At 39.1% G+C, this 21,482-nt stretch overlaps 1 protein-coding gene across 15 annotated transcripts in view; it reads left to right on the top strand.

Annotated features, from left to right (window-relative positions):
* The window catches only part of CYRIB (CYFIP related Rac1 interactor B), a 148,948-nt gene that overhangs the window by 86,597 nt on the left and 40,869 nt on the right, over positions 1-21,482 (top strand). For 8 of the 15 annotated variants that reach the window (XM_058699069.1, XM_058699079.1, XM_058699076.1 and 5 more), the window contains 2 exons: positions 8,885-8,923; positions 9,156-9,174. In XM_058699069.1, coding sequence (XP_058555052.1) covers positions 8,885-8,923; positions 9,156-9,174 — 58 coding nt within the window. The remainder of the gene's footprint in view (positions 1-8,884; positions 8,924-9,155; positions 9,175-21,482) is intronic. The other 7 variants (XM_058699073.1, XM_058699074.1, XM_058699082.1 and 4 more) reach the window with 1 other exon arrangement.

Below are 21,482 nucleotides of genomic sequence, written 5' to 3'. Positions count from 1 at the left end.
GTATCTGACCTTTTGGTGGTCTTCTACTAATCTTTATTGAATCGCCATTAGGAAGCAATTCACATAAGATTGTGGCAAAGCATTTTTAATAGTCTTTTAAAAATCTATTATTTGATTGTTACCAAGACAGATAGCTGTGCAGTAATATCACATATCAGATGCACAGTATCTCCCCCGGAGATACTAGATCTCTAGATACCAGTTATCTGTTTGCTGCAGTTACTTTGTCAGCTTGGAAAAACCATTATCTATAAAACCATGGTGGACACATTAGTCTATTTTATTTAAAGTCTCATTATTGCTTTAATTTTAATAGGACAAGTTGCACATTTTTCTAAATTTTTGTCAGTTGCATAGCACCTGTATATAAACCATTCTTTATCACTCACTTTCCCAAACAAATCCTTTTAGCAGAGTGGCCAATCTTGTGGGACTATAACTCTAAACTAGTCGTGTTTACACCAGGCTCCTTACATCTCTTATCATGTTGTTTGCTAAATCACTCATCCATTCATTCAGCATATACGCACAGGAGATTCCAGTGTTTCCAACATTGTGCTTAGTGCAGGGTATATGATAGCAACGAGTAGGCTGTGATAACTGCTTTCAGTCCTGGGAAAGAGCCATTTTGATGAATACAACGATGTGTTATGGGTCCCATTTGAACTTAACCCACACTTGGGATATACTCTTCTCTCAACTCACACTGTCCTCTTCTCTAAATTTCTATTATAATTGTAGACTGTAATGATAATATGATGTGGACGGAACTAGTATGGTCTTGGTACTTTTTATACATGCAAGTATTGTTTCCATGGGAAGTCATTAACCTTTTTCAGGATAAAGATTGTCTTATTACTTTGTATCATGAGCACTGCTGGAAATACAATAAAAATTTTAATAATGTGGGATTAACACAGGAACTCATACTCTGGTGTTCTTAAACTGGGCCCTTAGAACTACAGGGATGGTGGGGCGCCTGGATGGCTCAGTTGGTTAAGTGTCTGACTCTCGATCACAGTTCAGGTCTTTATCTCAGGGTCGTGAGGGAAAGCTCCACGCTGGGTGTGGAGCCTACTTTTAAAAATTAAAAAATTAAAAAATTGAAAAGAACTGCAAGGTTTGTAGTAACAGCACCTATGCAGAAGGAGTACGCTTGGCCTGATGTGACCAGGTAAGACCTGGCAAAAGAGGCAGACAGTGTTAAGAGGTGCCCCTCATTCTCTGTGTCTCTCAGTCTTAGGGGTAAGTTTGTTTGATTTTTTAAAAAGTTTTTTATTTAATCTCTACACCCAACATGGGGCTCAAACTCACGACCCCGAGGTCAAGAGTTGTGTGAACCAGCCAGGCACTCGTTTAGGGGTGGGTATTTGCTTCCTTTCTGCAGATGAAGAAATTCAAGCTTTGAGAGACTTAAGATTCTTGTTCCAAGTTTAAACACTTATGGACTCTTTCTGTCAAAGTACATTATATATGGATGCATATTTTTACTTGGAAGATGCTTAAATATTTGTTTTGGTTATCCAACTCTCTGGAATTAGGAGAGCAGTGTATGACAGCCAGGCACAGAGTTTTTCTCCCTGAAGCTTAGAGGCCAGATGTGGATCAGGTCTGTAATGCTGGCCTGCTTGATGTCATGCTACAGTAGCCTGAACTACAAAGTGCCCTGGCTTATATTAGTTGTGCACAACAAAAATTGTCTTTAAACCAGCTAGATTTTGCAAATTACTTCTGTAATTTTTAATGATGTATTAATAATTAAGAAATTTTAAGAGTGGGATGGGAGTATTTGATTTTATTAGTGGTTTCTAGTTTTCTTGTGTATATGTTGGTTGGAATAGGCTTTTTACAAGTATTACATAGGTGATTCAAAATACAACTACAGTATCTGTATTTTGAAACGTGTGGTATGCAGTTTAGATGCAGCATGAGGACATGTTGCACTTAAAACATGCTGCGAGAGCGTTATCTCTGTTTTGGCACTTTAAGTTATTGCTGTTAAACACTAGCTTATGTTATATATTTCCCCAGTAGGAAAAAATGACAATTTAAGGTATGAACTTAGCTTTGGGACTTTGGATCTCCCAACTTTGAACTTGTCTGTGTTTCTGTTGCTATCAGGTTTGTAGTTCAGAGGTATTCTGCGAAGTGCCATGACTGTAGAAAAGCACATGACTGGATGCACATTGTATTCTTTGCTCCCGTGTGTGTGTGTGTGTGTGTGTGTGTGTGTGTGTGTGTGTGTATTTTATGTTGCATGTAATTAAAAGGGAGCAATTGGCTACTTCTTTTTTGTTGTATAGCTGGATAATAGGGAGTGAACATTCGTTTTATGTCTTGACCACATTGTCATACTTCTGAGTTTGGATTTGCTTCCAACGTTTATCCATTGTATTCTCCATGTCTTGAAATGTATCCAAGAATTCCTGTTTTTTTTTTTTTTTTTTTTTTTTTAAAGTAATCTCTACGCCCAACATGGGGCTCAAAATCACAACCCCAAGATCAAGAGTTGCATGCTCTTCTGACTGAGCCAGCCAGGTGCTCCCCCCCCCCCCCAAATTCCTTTAATATAATTTTCTTCTCTGATGTTACTTCTTCTGGGGCATCTGCTTCCTTTTCATCATAACCACTTTCTTCATTCATGTTGGTAAGTTCACCTTCACAGAGTTCCTCTTACTGGCATGTCTAGTTTCTCTGATGGCAGCACTGTCCGCTTTCTTGCAACCAGCTCGCTCTTTGGCAGCTTCATTTATGTTCCCTTAGAGTCGGACTTCAGTGTTACCACTTCTGTGTTTTTGCTGCCCTTTTATCTTTGTTGGCAAATTCCCTCATTTGATTATTCATTTTGTAAAATGCGACGTGGATTTGTCAGCGGGAGACAAGGAGGCAACACCGCTACAAGTGTTGCAGTCTGTGCATGATCTGAGTAATAGATGTTCAGTGAACAGTCTCTGGTATTTGTAAGAAATGATGTGGTTGGTCACTAATAATGATGTAAAAGATGGGAGAAAAGGATAAAACTATGAAGCATTCTGTATTTATAGGATCTTCATTTTCCATTACATTTTAAAGAGAGTAGATATTTAAAAAAAAATTTTTTTTAACGTTTATTTTTGAGACAGAGAGAGACAGAGCATGAATGGGGGAGGGTCAGAGAGAAGGGGAGACACAGAATCTGAAACAGGCTCCAGGCTCTCGGCTGTCAGCACAGAGCCGGATGCGGGGCTCGAACTCATGGACTGCGAGGCCGTGACCTGAGCCAAAGTCTGACGCCCAACCGACTGAGCCACCCAGGCGTCCCTAGAGAGTAGATATTTTAAAAATAGCATATGGGTGTGGTTTATATGATGATGATGATGATAATTACAACGGCATGTTTTAAGTGCTAAACATACAGTAGTAATCATGGCGTAAGAAGACATAGAAGACTGAGATTTGTATTCAGGTATTTGAGCTCTGGCGTGTCTCAGACAGGGATGCTCTCAAGTGTACTGCCCTTGAGATAGAACGTCAAAATGGATGGCTGTATGTTCTTGTAATTTGATGTTGAATAAGAGAAGTAGTGACCATGTTCAGTAAAACTGGCATTTCTGTTCATCTTTGCACGGTCTTTGACATTACTTTTCCTTTTTGCAAATAAGGGAAACTGATGCTTAGATGACTTAATGGAAATAAATGGAAATCTGAATCTACAAATAACAAAACAGATGCTCAGAGAACCTAATAATTAAGTGGAAACTCAACCCAGGTTTATCTTATTTTGGAACCAGTGCTCTAAACCATTTTGTTATATTTCCTTTTTATTATTGGGAAATATAAAGTTTTTTATATACGTGTTTACTGTTTTCTCGCTCTTATGAATTATCATGTTAATCATTTCCTCTTTTGATGTGATTTTTAATACATTTATATGAACATTAAACATTAAAATATTTTGGGTTTCCTTAATTTATAATTTTTATATGATTTGACTCTGTCTTTCCAAATTCTCATCCAAAGATAAGCAAGGCATTATTTTTGAGGATTTTTTTTTGAGATTTAGTTTTGAGAAATTAAACTCTAACCCATCTAGAATGAATAGACTTAGAAGGTTGTATCTCAGTTTTTCATGGGATTGTTTCAGTACCATTTATTAAATAAAGTTTTCTTCATTGCCCTATGATGGTTACTTTATACATTCCTCATATGGAATATTCTCTTTGAACCTTCTACCTTCTTTTCCTGCTTGTCCAAATCCTGTTCATTTTTTTTATTTTTTTTTTTTATTTTTTTTTTAATTTTTTTTTTTTCCAACGTCTTTTATTTATTTTTGGGACAGAGAGAGACAGAGCATGAACGGGGGAGGGGCAGAGAGAGAGGGAGACACAGAATCGGAAGCAGGCTCCAGGCTCCGAGCCATCAGCCCAGAGCCTGACGCGGGGCTCGAACTCACGAGTGCGAGATCGTGACCTGGCTGAAGTCGGACGCTTAACCAACTGCGCCACCCAGGCGCCCCTCCTGTTCATTTTTTAAAATCTGTCTTAGCTACTAGGGCTTCATAAAACCTTTCCTAATACCTGATTGCCTTGCTTTACCCTTAGCTGAAATATCTTCTTTTAGTTGCCACAGCTCTGTATGTAGGTATTTTTCATGAAACCTCATTTTTACCTGGAAAGTTTTAATTGCTACAGTAAGAGTGGACAGACGCTTCTAGAGAGTGCAGTACATCTTTTTCATCATAGCATTTCCTTGGGTATTTATTTTGGGACTATATACAAATAGATTTTCCAGTAAATATTTGGAGTGGTTTTTTACATTTATATACAATTGGACCGTTGTGATTTCTCTGTTCTCTTCCTCTGACTATATATCTGTGTGAGTTCCACACAATTTTAATTATTAATGTGTAAGACTGGTTTTTTTCTTGTTTTTTTAAAAAAAAATTTATAAGCTTGCATGTTTCTTTTTTTCTTAAATGGATTTGGGATAACCTTTTCAGTTTCTTAAAACTTAGGTATTTGCCGGAATTCTCTACTAGTGCATTTTCATAATATTGTCTGATCTGGAAATGTGGTCGATAGGCCCTTTAAATCAGTTTCTATTTTTTTTTTTTTTTCTAAGATGGCTTTAAGATCGCTTTGCGTTATGTCAAGGGGAGCTTAAACAAATTAAATTGAATTCAATTTTATCATATACCCAAATGAAGGAGGAACAGTGCAGGTTGCATAACCAGTTAGACTTAGGTATCATCATTTGAAATGCTGCAAAGCTGTAAATGTGGTTGACAGAATGCTCTGAAGTCATAGCTTTTATGTTTTGCTGGAGGCAAAGGAATTTTAACACTTAGTTGAAGAACATCTAGGTTTGCGGATTTTAGATGCCTGGATTATCTCATTTACATAGCATCTAATATTCATTATTTATGAGGTGACATTTGATTTCTAAGGGTAAAAACAATTACAAGTGTTTTCTTATTTCTTGATTTATTAAGAGACAGGATGAATAGATTTTTTCCTAGTGGTTTTATGCAAGTGGCACTGGTTTTTCTGCTCTGGTTTATGAAATGGCCAGCCAAGCCACTTGTTTTGTTTATTTCTGGGTGGCTTCGGTCTGCCTTAGAGAAGTAAGTTTGTTTTTGGCAGAAAAAGCAAAAATGTGTTTATTCATTCCATTTATAGTAACATTGATCCAAGAGGAGCTTTTGAGGAAAACCAGAATGGTTCGGCTTTGAACATAAATAGCTCCCATTCATCTCTTAACTGATAGGAAAAAATAAAAGATTAGGATTAATAATGTATAAATTACAGACAAGTCCTAGAGCACAAGTTGCAAACTGATGGTTCATCAACCAGATGGAGCCCTCAGACTGTTTCTTCAGGCCTACTGATGATTTCTAAAGCTTAATTAGGTGATAACATCTAAGACTTGTTTTATGTGAATATCCAGCACCAGATCACCTGCATTTTTAGCATGGCATGTTAATAGCCATGGCACCCCTGAGATTAAGTATGGACATTTGTTTGCTTCTGATGTTCCTGTAGCCAACTCCAAACTCATTTAACTTTGCAGCCCTTGTTCTGGAGGCTCTTGGTTTAAGAAGTAATAGCAAGTAGACTTAAGGCTGCTCATGCAGCAGAACCCTCAACTTTGAGTTAATAGGAGCTGGAATAGTAGGTGTGAAGATTTTAAGTAACGACAGGGTTAGTGGAATGTGGGATGTGTGAGAGAAAGAAGTTGCAGAGGAAGCCAGGGTTTTTGCCTGAGCAACTGGAAGGATAGAGAAGCCATCAACTGAGTTGAGGGAGACAAAGTGTATGAGGTCTGGGGAGGGAAGCTGAGTAGTTTAGTGTTGATATGTTAAAGTTGGAGGTATCTGTTAAAACATCCTAGTGGAGATTTGAGTAGGCATCAGTGGCTATGAGAGTGTGGAGTTGGAGAGAAATGTCTATACTGGATAAGTAAATTTGATATATGTAGTTGATACGTAAAGCCATGAAGGAATGAAATCACAAAGGGAGTGGAGGACCCAGAACTGAGTCCTGGGCATGTCAGCATTGGGGGGTTTGAGAGAAGTTCAGCAACAGAGATTAAGAAAGCATCCATTGAGGTAGAATGAAAAGGAAAGGAGTATGGTGTCCCAAAAGACAAGCGTCCTGGTTTCATCCTAAAAGCAGAACCTGAGACAGGGACTTTTTAAGCAGATAATCTATTTGGGGACCTGTTAACAGGAAACAAGTTGGAGAACGGGGGCAAGTGAAACAGAGGGGAAGGAAGGTCAGTGCAAGGGCACATTATTAACTGGTCACATCTGTGAGCCACTGGGACTTGAGCCTGAGGAAGTCCTTTGAGAAGACACGAAGAATATGCCTCTGCGTGCCAAGGAGGGGGGTGTTTACTACCAGATCCCATTCCCCAGTGGTCAGGGGTTGCCCGTAGTGTGTTGGTGTTAACATCTTCACACTTCGTTTGCATGTCTCAGGATGGCTGAAAAGTTGCTGTAAGTCTCTCTTATAGCAGAGCCTGTGAGCAGAAAGTGAGCCCAGTAGTACAGTTAAGGGGTGGTGCCTCGGAGTGAATATGTGAGGTAGCAGCGCACAAGAGGTGTCCCATACAGCCATGTATCCTCCATTAAGCACTTGGCATTTAGTCCAGTCTCCTGCAGAGTTTTCAAGATGGTGGCTGGCCACAACTTCTACATTAGACTTACAACAGGAGGGTTGGTGAATAATGTTCATTTTTGCAGTTCTCTACCACTCAATCTAGATTTGCCTTATCTTCAGCCAGTACTTCAACAGGTGGAGGCATCGTCCTGGTCCAGTGACTCAGACCTTCTTCTCCAAGGGATCAATGCCTGTAGTTGCCTTAACCTTGTTGGGCTGTAATTGTTGCAGCTGCTCATTTACAGTTATTACTGAGCACGGCAGCCCTAGTCGAACCCCCTAGGTTCTGGATAGATTCCCTCCTGTCCCCATTGTGTGACAGCAGCCATAAGTTCTCATGTTAGGGTCACTTTACAGGACTTCCCAATATGGTAACTCTTTCCTTAGCATGCGGGTCCAGTAAGGAATCTAGGATAATCAGGTGATAGTTGCCTGAGAATTCTTCCTGTGTCTTCTGGCAGAAACTTCTTTTCAAGTCTCCTACTATCAGAATTTCTTAATCCAATGGAGCTGAAGGTTGCCAATTGTACTTCCATCTGCTGGTTCCAGGACTTTTTTTTTTTTTTTTTTTTTAATCTGTCACAGATACAGTACCACATTTCAGCCTTTAGTAGACAGTGTGTCAGATCATTTACCATCTTGGAAGGCAGTGCCCCAACCCCTCTAAATTTTACTAAGCACATAGAAATTGTATGTTTGTTAAGTCCAGAACTCTGGTCATAGAATAAACAATTGGGGAAATAAGTGTTTACATAAAGGTGAGTAGTTACATTAGTCAAATGTGTCCCCCTGGGGCGCCTGGGTGGCGCAGTCGGTTAAGCGTCCGACTTCAGCCAGGTCACGATCTCGCGGTCCGTGAGTTCGAGCCCCGCGTCAGGCTCTGGGCTGATGGCTCGGAGCCTGGAGCCTGTTTCCGATTCTGTGTCTCCCTCTCTCTCTGCCCCTCCCCCGTTCATGCTCTGTCTCTCTCTGTCCAAAAATAAAATAAAAAACGTTGAAAAAAAAAAAAAATTAAAAAAAAAAATGTGTCCCCCTGCTCTGTACGAACTAAGCTAGTTTGCTGTAGTGGTTATAGTTGCTCTCAGTTGTAAAGTTAGAATAAGATCATTCTGAAGATTTGATTTTACCTAAAAATGTTTTAGGAGTTGAAATCGTAAAGTCATTCCTACGGAGGACTTCATGGTTCACTTGAGTTTTGCCTGATGTGCTTCTGGCAAGTAATAGGTTATGGTCATGGAATTATAAGGATCTTAGTACCTTTGGTAAAACTAATTTTTTTAATACATTGAAAGGAAGTGAACTTAAATTATGATAATAGTGTAGAAGTAGATCTCTTTGATAATTTTAGGCCCCTGTTGTAAGAATAAAGACAAATTACTAATTTTCTTCCCTTGCTGTCTCCTGCTTCATAAGCTATGATGAGCACTGTGTACTTCTCTTGATACAGATTTTTAGTCCTTGAGTGTCTTGAGGGTGGCAGTTAGGGTGTCTCATCCAAACCTGTTGGTGTTTCCCAGGGCTTCACATAATGCCTCACTCTTAGTAGGTTCTCTGTAAACAGTTGTTGATTTAATTCAAGGAGATGCCTGTACATACATATACATACACACACATATGTGTATAGCATATTCATGTGATATGTGATGGCATTCATAAACCTTATTAAAGTTAGTTTTTTAAAATTAAACATGTTTTAAACTATAATAATGTTTTAGACTTTCTTTCTTTTTTCTTTCTTTAAACAGATAGAAGGACAAGAACAGAATCACCAGCACTGGCTGAAGGTAAATATGTCTTTGGGGGAAATGATAAATTCAGATACAAATGAAAGGTTATGATCTATATAGAAAATTCCTTTGGCTAAACATAATTTAAGGAAGATGTTCTATATAATATTGAACTGCTAAAAATATCTTTAGGAAATACCCTATATTGTTTAGTTTCTTGGAACAGGAAGTAGGGAAAAGTAATTAGAACTTTTTTTTTTTTTTTTTTTTTTTTTTTTTTTTTTTACAGCTTTCTTTCAGTAGAAGAGGTATGTGTTTTTCTTTGAATTCCCTTTTAAGCCATTTTAGCTATCACCAGTATTGTTAATCAGGAAAGGTCTAACACATAATTCTGGCGGTTTATGTATATGTTAGAAAGGAAGAAGAAGTTTTTACGCACTTTCTTAAATAAGAATTCTCCCTATTATTGGTTTTGGTCCTTTTGAAAAAGTCTTTGAAGTAAAGAACACATCAACAACAACAAAAAGTTACTGATACAGGGTTCTGAGTACTTAAACATTTTTAATCCTGTAATTATTTTAATTATTACAAGTTAATAGATATTTGAAAATGTCATTTTCTGTAGACATACTTTGTGTTATCAAGTGAAAATGATCAGCTTAAAATCTCTGTGCTCTTCCTAGTCATAAACAGAGATATTTACATTTCAAAACTTGCTTGTTATTTTACTAGAACTGATAAGACAGTTATCGTGATGATCTTTTGGAATTGTAATTACCTCACCTACTCTGTATGTTACAGTGCAGGAGTTCTCAACCATTTTTTGTGCCATGGACCTCTGGTAATCTGGTGAAGCTTGTGAATCCCTTCCCAGAACAATGATTCTACAAATGATTCATGATTTTATGAAGCAAAATATATATGATGAAAAAAGAAATTAGTTATATTGAAGTACAGCTAACAAGTACTAAAAATGCAAATTTTTGATAGAGTGATATATATGCTTCTCACATTAGAGAGTGAGCTTTAGCAATAATTCTGTGAAATACTGTAGTTACAGTGATGAGTTTGCAATAATTATAGTATAATATGAAAGTACCTGTGATTTCTGTTGATGACAAGTTCATAGGTATTTCTAACACTACTATACTTTGTTGCCTATAATCTTGATTGAAGGACTTGCAGAACTTCATATAGAGGTTAGTGAAAAGGTTCCTATCCAAACTCACAGGTCACTGAATTCTTTCTCTGGATCCCAGATTAAGAGCTCTTGTTAACAAAAAGTCAGCTAGACCTTTCTTTTTCCATCATATTTGAATACGTGTAGTTTTTTATGTTCTATCTAAATAATCTTTTATTTATTTATTATTATTATTATTATTTTACATTTATTTTTGAGAGACAGAGACAGAGTGTGAGCAGGGGAGGGGCAGAGAGAGAGGGAGACACAGAATCCGAAGCAGGCTCCAGGCCCTGAGCTGTCAGCACAGAGCCCGACGTGGGGCTCGAACCCACAAACTGTGAGATCGTGACCTGAGCCGAAGTCGGACGCTTAACTGACTGAGCCACCCAGGCGCCCCTCTAAATAATCTTTAAGAAGTAGAGTTACACCGTCTTGCGAAATATCCTAATGGTGTAGCCTAGAAGTTCCTGAAATAGTTTTGAAGAAACTTCTGTTTGCTGGTAAATAATCATAGAAACAGCATGTTCTGTGGAAAAGATAGTTGAAGATAAGTGGTAAGCCTTGGAGAGTGCCCACCTTCAGAGAATTCACATTCTGATTCAAGGAACATAAAATTAACACGTAGAAAATAAAATAATCGAGTTTGAGATGTCGAAAGTTTAACGAGAGAAACGTCCATAATTAAATTCCACAGGAAGGATGCAAATAGTGAGGTCTGATGCTTGTGTTGCGGAATCACAAAAAAAGGTCAAGACTTGTGAAAAGCCACCAAGTGTTTTACAGTTATCTCAGCAGTATGAACTGGACAGTGTTCAGGTGCCAGCCTGAGCTAGAAGAGCCCAGAATGGTGTCACTGAATTTGACAAATGGTTGTTCAGCACCTTGCAGCTGACTACAGATGAAGGGAATGGCAGATCTTGTGAAGCTTGGCTGAGAGCAGAAATGGCACCATTACTTGTCTCGAAGGCGACGTGTTGGGGCATCTGACTGTGGGGTATTTTTTGGTAGATTTGTTCTGTCAGTGTGATCTGCTGATGCCGTATTTTAAATACGTTCCTAAAGCCTGCACTGTCCAGGTCATTGGATTAAGCCCCACTTTTTAAAAACTGATTTGCCACTTTTGCCAAATCACCAAGTTTCTATAGTCCTCAGTTTCTTTCTATAAAATTAGAGAACTGAGCTACATGATTTCAAGTCCTGTCACGAGCCCTATATTCGGGGCTGATTTTCTACCTTTTCTCATACCGCTCACTTCCTTCCTCTTTTTCCCTACCAGCAATGTTCGAAATATGGTAAAAATACTCAGAATTGTTAAGTGATTGAGCTTTGATTTATATAAATATTGCCTTAGTAAAAACTGTGCGAAACCTTAAATCTGTAATTATTAGGTAACATACTTAGTTCAAAAACATTAAAAAAAATTTTTGTTAATGTTTTATTTATTTTTGAGACAGAGAGAGACAGAGCATGAGCAGGGGAGGGGCAGAGAGAGAGGGGGACACAGAATCCGAAGCAGGCTCCAGGCTCTGAGCTGTCAGCACAGAGCCCGACGCGGGGCTCGAACTCACGGACCGTGAGATCATGACCTGAGCGGAAGTCGGACGCTTAACCGACTGGGCCACCCACGTGTTCCTCAAAAACATTTTTATGATGTATACATTCTGCATTTTGATCTGCTGGATTCTTTTTCGTATTATAGGAGATACGTATTGTAGGAGATATAAATGTAGACAGATTATTCAAGTACATATCTTTAAGATGATACGATTACCGAAAAGAAAATTTGTATTTTGTTTTTGTATTCTGTTTGATTATGATGAGCCTGGAGGAGTTATATTTAAGCAAATCATTTTAATTGAAGTTCAGGAACAAGGGAAACATTTGTGCCCTCCTGTAATTTCACTGTACTAAATTCCTTTAGCATGCCAGGCTCAAACAGAAAGACCTGACAAATGGTAGGGAAATATGTAAGGACATTTCTTAGCATCTGTCATCTTTCTCTAGTCATCATAGTTTTTTCTTAAATTTGTTTTTCTGTGAAAATTTTATTCCTGACTTAGAAATGTTAGTACTAGTATTGAATTAATTTCTTTCTGGAACACTTAATATTTTCCTTCACTCTTTTTGGATGAATTGTGTGTATTTTCATTTGTGACTAAGCAATATGGCCAAATGGTTAAGAGAACTGCTAGAAGACAGATTTGCCTGAGTAAGAATTCCAGCTTCATTGTTTACTGATTTTTGTTGACCTTGAGAAAGTTATTTAATCCTTTGACCTTCAGGTTGCTCAGAAGTAAAATGAGGATCGAAGTGCTAGGCAACCTCAAAAGTGGTTGAGGATTTTGTAAGATACTACTGTGTATGTATTACTTGGCATCGTGTGTGGCACACAGAAAGGCCTGTCGCTGGTTTTTACTGTCATTTGGTCCTGATAGCAAGGTGCTGGGTGGGGCAAAATGGTTTTGTTGCCCTTTGTTCCTTCAGTCTGTAATGTTTAAGAAGGTCCTTTGTGATGAGTATTCCTAAATATCTCCATTTAAACTTTATTCTCTTTCAGAAGCTCAATCCTTACAATTGCTAGACAGGAGAATACCTTGTTAGTAACTTTTTGCCTGTGTGAGTGTATGTATATTGTCTAATGGGTAACTTTCTTTTGACCTCAGTTTAACATGTTTTCAGATATTTCAGATAGTTACTGGGTTGTCACGTGGCACATGGACTGACTGTTTAGTTCTCAGAGGCCAGTGAGAACCAGGACTGATGAGGAGAGATTAACAAATGGGCGAATATCAGCTTTAAGACAAGTTTTGTGTGATTCTTTGCAGGATTCATGTTGGATTAATTGTGAATTATTTAATTATCGGCCGAAGTTTCTAAAAAAGTTCCTAAAAATTGAAATCTAAAACTTGAGTCATCTGAAAATCGAATGAGTGACTCTGGGTGTGGTCACGTAGAGTGAAATATTGAAGCAGGGGCTGCTTGGCTGCTTGGCACGGATGTTGTAGAATACGTTCATACCAAGTGTAAGTGCTTGAGTTTGAGTTTCCATTTTAGCACCTGTCGCATTTAGTTTGGGCCGCTATAACAAAATACAGTAAACTAGATGGCTTACAAGTAACAGATTTATTTCCCACAGTTCTGGAGGCTGGAAGTCCCAAGGTCCCACTTCCAGCATACTTGGGTCCTAGTGAGGCGTGCTTCCCGGTTCATACATAGCTGTCTTCTTCCTGTGTCCTCACATGGTAGAAAGAAAGCAAGGGAGCTTTTGGGGGTCTGTTTTATGAGGACATTAATTCCATTCATGAGGCTTTCACACTGATGACCTAATCACCTCTCAAAGGGTTTTATCACATTGGGCGTTAGGATTTCAACATACAAATTTTAAGGAGACACAAACATTTATGTTCTTTTATACTTTTCTGTAGAACAGAAAGAGCTGATATATAAAATAGGCTCGATAGCAAAACCAGACAAGAAGAGAAAAAAATTATAGGTCAGTCTTATTTATGAAATAATCCAAAGTGAAATATTAAACCAAATCTAGAAATACATTTTTTTAATTAAAAAAACTTTATTTAATGTTTATTTTTGAGAGAGAGATTGCGAGAGAGAGAGAGAGAGAGAGAGAGAGAGACTGTGCGAGTGGGGGAGGGGCAGAGAGAGAGAGGGAGACACAGAATCTGAAGCAGGCTCCAGGCTCCGAGCCGAGCCGTCAGCACAGAGCCTGACGTGGGGCTCAAACTCATGAACTGCGAGAACATGACCTGAGCTGAAGTCAGATGCTTAACCGACTGAGCCCCCTAGGCACCCCAAAATACATTTATTTTTTAATGACTGTATAGATTTGGTCCCAGGAAAGCAAGGATGGTTTAGCATGGAAAAATGTATTCATTTGGGGGAACCTGGGTGGCTAAGTCGGTTGAGTGTGCATCTTTGGCTCAGGTAATGATTTCACGGTTCGTGAGTTGGAGCCCTGCATCGGATTCACAGTTATCAACGTGGAGCCCACTTTGGATCCTCTGTCCCCCTAGCTCTCTGCTCACACTTACTTTCTTTCTCTCTCTCTCTCTCTCTCTCTCTCTCTCAAATAAATATTAAAAAAATGCATTCATGTAATCTTATGTTTTATAATCTCATATTCATAGATTAAATGAAAAAAATGGTTAGTATTATAAAGATGGAAGTTCTGCCTTGGAATGGTGTGTGTATATTTAATGCAAAATCAAGTCAAAATCCCATTAAGATTTTTGTAGAACTTGACAGTTATATGGGTGAATAAAAGGCCAAGAATAGCTAAGGCAGTTTTGCAGGAATCACTAGTTAAATGATCAACATAGACCTCAAGGAAAAGTGGATTACATGTGACAAAATGGTATCATAAACAAAGTTAAGACTGGGACACTGTGACATTGCAGACTAGAAGAAGATAGTTGCGGTGTGTTTAGGCATCAAAAGATTAGTATCCAGAGTTCCTATCTAGAATTCCTAAAGCCCACCTGGAGGGGAAGGAAGGGTGTGAGTTCAGAAAACATACCACCCTGGGAATTTCAAACAGGGAATGAATTAATGTTAAAGTTTATTTATCTGTTTTGAGAGAGAGAGAGAGCGAACATGCAAGTGGGAAAGGAGAGAAAGAATCCCAAGCAGGCTCTATGCTGAGTGGGGCTCGATCTCACAACTGTGAGATCATGACCTCAGCCAAAATCGAGAGTCTGTTGTGTAACTGACTGAGCCACCCAGGTGCCAGCCAGGCGCCCCTAAACAGGGAATTTAATACAGAGGATTGGTTACGAAGGTATTAGACTAGAGGAGCAGAGGGGAAGAGGAGACGGGGACAAAGAAAAGATGGGTGGTGGTACTGCTGCCAGAGATTAGCCGCTACCACTGCTCCACTGGAACCCACAGACTGCATTTGCTTCTGCCTCTGATCGGGGCAGTGCATACTGGCCCCACCTCATCTGACTGTCCTTAGAGCAGCTGCTGGTCTGTCCCAGCCAGAGACAGGGAAGCTTCTTTCTCGGTCCTGCTTTCTCACCCTCTAGTGCCTCTTACTGACGTAACCTCACAGCTGGCAAGGATGTTAGTTACAGATGCTAAGCCCAGCAGTACAGAGTCCGGTGTATAGAAAGGTAGGTGTGGGAGAGATACTGGAAAAATAAATGCTACAAGTTGCAAAGAATGTGAATATACATTTTACAGATGGCCTGTAAACATAGAGATATAGGCACATTTTTACTGGTAATCAAGAAAATATAAATTAAAACATCAGTGAGATATTTCACAATTTAAAATTTGAAGCTTGAGGTTTTGGAGGATGGGAGAGAAGAAAATCTTTACTAGTGGAGCAGTGAATTGATAGAAGTACTTTGGAGAGCAGTTTGGCACAATCTAGTCAAGTTATGGTTGCATTTTAATTTCCAGACTGCCGTCCAGTGGAAACTCTTGTACACAGGCTCAAGTATATACAAGTGTATGTAGCGTGTGAAAGGATATGTGTGTAAAGCATTCTTTGTTATTAGAGAAAAACTGAGAAGTCACTGTTCCTCAAAAAGGCTTCATTGACCTGTGGAATAGTGTATAACATGTCAATAAGTGAACGTGGATAACACCATTGAGTGTGAGAGGTGGATTTTAAAGGAATATGTACAATATAGCATTTATGAACATTGAAAAGCAGAACAGTGCTGTTTGTTTATGAATATGTACCTTCACAGTAAAAAATTTAAAATACGTTTGGAAAGGAAGCATACTTTTAAGATTATCTTTAGGAGATGGAGGAGAGGAAAGTTGGTTGGGGAAGGTTGGGAGGTTAAGTGCCCAAAAATGTAGGGAGGTCTCTGAAGCAAATCTGGCAAAATGTCATTGCTTTAATCTGAGTGGTAGAGGGAGGTGGGTGGGGATGGGCTACATGGGTGATGGGCATTAAAGAAGGCACTTGTTGTGATGAGCATTGGTGTTACCTGTATGTGATGGATCACTAAATTCCTCTGAAAACAATATTACACTGTAAGCTAACTAGAATTTAACAATTTGAAAAGAAAAAAAAGCTGTTCAGTCATCAATGTAGCATACAGACCACACACACACACACACACACACACACACACACACACACACGCAATCTGGGTGGTACAGTATGTGGATACATTTTTTTAATGTTTAAATTATTTTCTAATTTAAAGAAATAGAAAACAAGAAGGACTTAAGAACCAGTCCTTCTGGGAAGTCTTTGGTTAGGTGTTCCTTTTTCTGTGTGTTCATTGTGGTGTTTGCCTGCTTCTGTATGAAAGTATGTCAGACCATCTTGTCTGGTTTCGTACACTTGTCTGTGAGTTCCTCAGTGCCAAATATTCAGTATCTGTCCCAGTAATTGGCAGACAGGAGCTAAGGAAAGGTTGTTTGATTTAAAACAGCAGCAGCCACCAGCAGGCGCTGTAAACACTGACTACCTGTTGAAATGTGCAAGGTGCTACAGTTTTTATTTAATGGCTCATCCAGGGGCCCCTGGGTGGCTCAGTCGGTTAAGCGTCCGACTTCAGCTCAGGTCGTGATCTCACGGTTCGTGAGTTTGAGCCCCGCGTCGGGCTCTGTGCTGACAGCTCAGAGTCTGGAGCCTGCTTGGGATTCTGTGTCTCCCTCTCTCTCTCTCTCTCTCTCTGCCCCTCCCCGACACACGACCTGTCTCTCTTTGCCTCTCAAAAATAAATAAAACATTAAAAAAAAATGGCTCATCCATGCATTGTTCCGTGTGTATTGGAAAGATTTCAGGCACCTGAATTCCAATCCATTCGTTTTTTGGGAGCACCTTTGTTTTTTTTGTTGTTGTTTTGTTTTTAATTTTTTTTTAATGTTTATTTATTTTTGAGAGAGACAGAGATAGAATGCGAGTGGGTTAGGGGCAGAGAGAGAGAGGGAGACATAGAATCCAAAGCAGGCTCCAGGCTCTGAGCTGTCAGCACAGAGCCCGACGCAGGGCTCGAACTCACGGACCGTGAGATCATGACCTGAGCCGAAGTCGGACGCTCAACTGACTGAGCCACCCAGGCGCCCCTGGGAGCACCTTTGAATGAGTCATATATGTTCTTTGAGCATTAGTGACTTTACATTAAAACATTTTTTAAATTATTGATACATACAAAAGAATACCTTTATTTGTAAATGTGGAAGCCTAACAGACTCCCCTGAATCCACCAGTAATTGAAGAACTGAAATGTTACCCACGCCTTTGAAGTTGCCTGGTCCTATGGGCTTGTTTCTCCCCAGAGATAACCAGTATTTAAAATTTCATGTTTATCATTCTCTCGAGTTTTAAATATATATTTTACCTTACATGTGTATATAATTTTTCGTGGATTTCAAAATAGTGGTACACTTTAAGAAAGTGAGTTGATGATACTGTTTTTTGTCTGAGGACCATATTTTTTCAAGAAAAACCTTCATAATAAATCCTTGTAGGTAATTTTGAGTTTCAGTGTTTTTGTTTTTTGTTTTTTCATATTCCCATCACCATTCTGTAAATTTCTTAAACTACTTGGAACTTTGTATCAGTCCTCTCATACCCTGTCTGTACCTGAGGCAAGACATTGTAGCAGGAAGCATTTCTTTTCAATCTACACCTCAGGCAGTAATTTGCATTGGTGGTTCAATTATTAATGGCTGGAAGCATGGAAGAGTACTATTACTAGTAATCTCTGAATCAAGCTCAAAGATGCCGTGACAATCTGGTGTAATATTAATTTATCATGGTTCACTTCCATTTAGGGAGCAGTATTGGTCTCCTGATTTATTGTGTTTATTGCGTATAGCCAGTCATACTAGTGAGTCTTTTATTTAAAATAGTGTAAATGAGAGTTTTCGTTTTAAAATAATACTAAATCTAAGTGTATCCACTAGATGTCAGCATTAGGAAAGATGCAGTGTAACATATGTAGAGTCCTAGCCAGAGCAATGGGAGAGATTTCAGTCTAACAAGTACTGTGTGAAGTCATGTATTTTGTGAAAGCGTCAAGACTAGAAATCAGTTGTCCCAATTTCAGTTCAGTTGTACATTTATATTACGTTTCTTTAAGGCAAGTAACTTCTCTCCATGTAATTACTAGACTAATGTATTGCTCTTGACGTGTGCTAGGGATTTATGGTGAGATTTTAGTACTTCTTTGGTGGTATTATGGCTGGGCACCTAGTAATACCTGAATCCTGCTTCTCCTCCTTTACATTTTACAAAGGAAGGAGAGTCAAAGGATCACTTTATTAATAGCTACACACTAGTACCTGATGATGATAGATTAGATATTGTTGGTAAAGGTAAGGACTAAGCTCCTCTCTACAACTTCCTCTGTACCAGTCAGATTTCAAGCAGGATAGCAGAAACCGTGCTAGGTATTTTTAAAAGGGATTTAACGTAAGGACTTATTTACACAAATGTTGGAAGCCTGAGCAAAAAGAGGATGCTGAGGTGTGCGTGTTTTTACTCACAACACTGCTGACATTAATTCTGAACTGTCTTCCAAAACCACTTCTGATACCAAATGTGCGGGGCTTTTTCCCCCCATGCCAGCCAATTCTCCCAACTCCCCAGACACCAACTGGGTGTCCTACAGTTCATTTTGATTCTGACTCGATGTCGAGTTGGTGTACAGACTTCTCAGGGTAAGGGCTTCATCCTACAAGACTCCGTTCCACTCCAGATGCCATTCACAAGTCTTCAGTCTCCTTTACTTCTGACCGTCCAGCTGTGAAAGGTGGTAGGGGTTCCCATGACTCCTTCCTCAGTTTGAGAATTTGCTATAATGGCTCACAGAACGCAGAAAAACACTTTACTTATACTAGTACCAGTTTATTATAAAGCCCTTTATAAAGGGAACAAATGAAGGCGAAGAGGTACATAGGATGAGGTCTGGAAGTGCCCTGAACATGGGGGCTTCTGTCCCCGTGCAGTTGGAGTATGTTTCCTTCCCGTGTGGATGCGTTTACTAGCTTGGAATTTCCTCAGACTCCATGATTTAGGGGTTTTAATGGAGGTCCCATTATGTAGGCATGAGTGATTATAAATCATTGGCCATTGGTGATCAATCCAATCTCCAGTTCCTCTCCCCTCACCAGAGGTCAGGAGATAAGGCTGAAACCTGAGTATACCTTGTCTTTCTGGCATCCAGCCCTAGTCTTAAAGCTGTCTGGGGGACTCATTAAAATAAGAGATGCTTCTGTCACTCCCGAAGTTCCAAGGGATTTAGGAGCTCTAGGTTAGGCATGGGGGAGGGGGCGGTAAAGACCAAATATGTATTAAGTTACATGAGGTAACTAAGATATTAATGGTACCCACAGGAAGCAACTGTCAGTTCTGGAGCTGGGGGAAAAGAAGGGACGAGGTAGGTTAGGCAGAATTTTGGAGCTTGAAGGAGGAACTCCATAAGGCTGGAAGCTCAGACCTCTTGGAGGCGGGGCCAGGCACTGTAAGGCATTCCCCAGGAAGCTAGAGCCTAGAGCCATATGGAGCTTTTGATGACAGGAAATGCTGACAGAACTTGAGAAACAAAAGAGAAACCTTCTTTTTTTAGTTTTATTTAAGTAATCTACCCAACGTGGGGCTTGAACACAGGACCCTGAGATCAAGAGTCGCATGCTCTTCTGATTGAGCTAGCCCGGTGCCCCAAAAGAAGGACCTTCTTTCTTCCCACCTTCCAATTTCCTTATAGCTGATGGGGCCCAGTGAGAAGCCAGGTAACAAAGTAGTCTAAGAAATACAGTCTTCAGCTTCTTAGTCGTAACATTAAAAGCAGATTATAGAAGGATGGACTTGCGGGTGAGAGTAAATTAACTGTCACAGTCAACCTTTTTGACTACACAGTATTCATATGTCTTTGCTGATTTAAGTACAGGGCCACCGTTTTCATGCTTTCACAATTTGAGTTCTTGGATTGCTCATGCTCAGATGGTCTTAGGAATACAAGTGATAGGGAAAAACCCTGTGAATACAGAGTCCCAGAGGGACTGCTCAGTCTACATACTTTATCAAGTGTGGTAGAACCAGGAGTGGGAGAGGGCTGAAGTCCTGGGAGCTTAGGTTCTGCTTAAACATGTTTACCACGTAAAGATCAGAACACAACAGGGACAAGAGAAAAAGGGAAGTCTTGGCTCTGCCATTTATCGAACAAATATCTGTTGCTCAGACATCATCATTGTGCTAGAACAATGAATGAACCTGTTTAGCAGTTTCTCTTGTTGGAGAGAAGGGGGGAAAGAAAGAAATCGGGAGACAAAGGTCCGAGACGGTTCCGGTGTGATGTGCATTTGTAGTGCAGTCAGTAGAGCAGATAGTATAATGTCAGGATAATTATTATAGATGCTTTATCGTTAGGTTCGTTTGAGTTGTTTTTTCTCTCCATTTTGATGGCACTCAGCTAACCATTGGTTTCCCACCAGTACAATCAACCGCTGTGTTCCTAATGTGAGTTGCAGCCGTGTTAGAAGCTAAGAAGGAATTGTGATTATAACTCTCCTTTAAATTATTGTGTACCTAACTGATCCTTCAAATAAAGAAATGCCACTGGATCTCACCTGTTTACAGTTCTTAAATTAATTCAGTAGGTGTTTATTGGATATTTTACTCTGTGCTGTGTTGAAGATTTACTTTGTATGCTTTTATTGTAGATGCATTAAATACATGTTTGGCCAATAAGGTTCAGCGAAAGCCAAAGCCAAAAATCATCATAAAACACACATCTGGCATATATTAATCGAAAATTTATCAAAATGTTAATTATTACGATGTTACCTAATTTTAACAGAGTTTTAAAGTTTGACATACTGAAAATATTTTGTTCTTCTACTGTTGTCAACTGCTAGATTACTCCTGGAGTCACTACTGTTCGTTTGCAATATTAAATCAACATTTGCTTTCAAATGGTGATGTCGTTTCATAGAAGGAGTTGTGCAAGCAAGACTTGGTGCAGTATTTGAAGGGGATGGTGCCTGCATATTTTTAGAAGCAGATGTGCAAAGTGAGATTGTTGATACCATTTGAAATTTTTTGAAGTCTGCTATTTTAGCTTGTACTTGCTGCTTTATGCAATCACTTGAGAAATGTTTGTCATTAAACCTTAGATCCAGAAATCTGGCATTGGAGTTTGGTAACTGACTTGCAGGATAGCAAAACTGTGAATTTCTACCTGCCTTTCAACTTTGCATTCACCTAATTGTAACGTTTTCTATGTAGTGGATTGATTAGAAGGATCATTCCAGCATATGTCCTATATTTTTGTAATTAGTAGTTAGTAATTACTCTCCTATTTTGTAATTACTCTGTAAGACCCTGACAATTTAGTTATTGTTTAAACGGGTTCCAGCAGGTGAATTACTTTATCTGAAAGAACCATTGCTTATTAGTAATTTTGTTTCTGTTGGCAGTGTTATTCAGAGTGCAATATTAATTTT

Source organism: Neofelis nebulosa, chromosome 14 (assembly GCF_028018385.1).
Source record: "Neofelis nebulosa isolate mNeoNeb1 chromosome 14, mNeoNeb1.pri, whole genome shotgun sequence".
NCBI lineage: Eukaryota > Metazoa > Chordata > Mammalia > Carnivora > Felidae > Neofelis > Neofelis nebulosa.
Note: the sequence above shows the minus strand (reverse complement) of the source record. Positions and strands in the feature narration are given on the sequence as shown.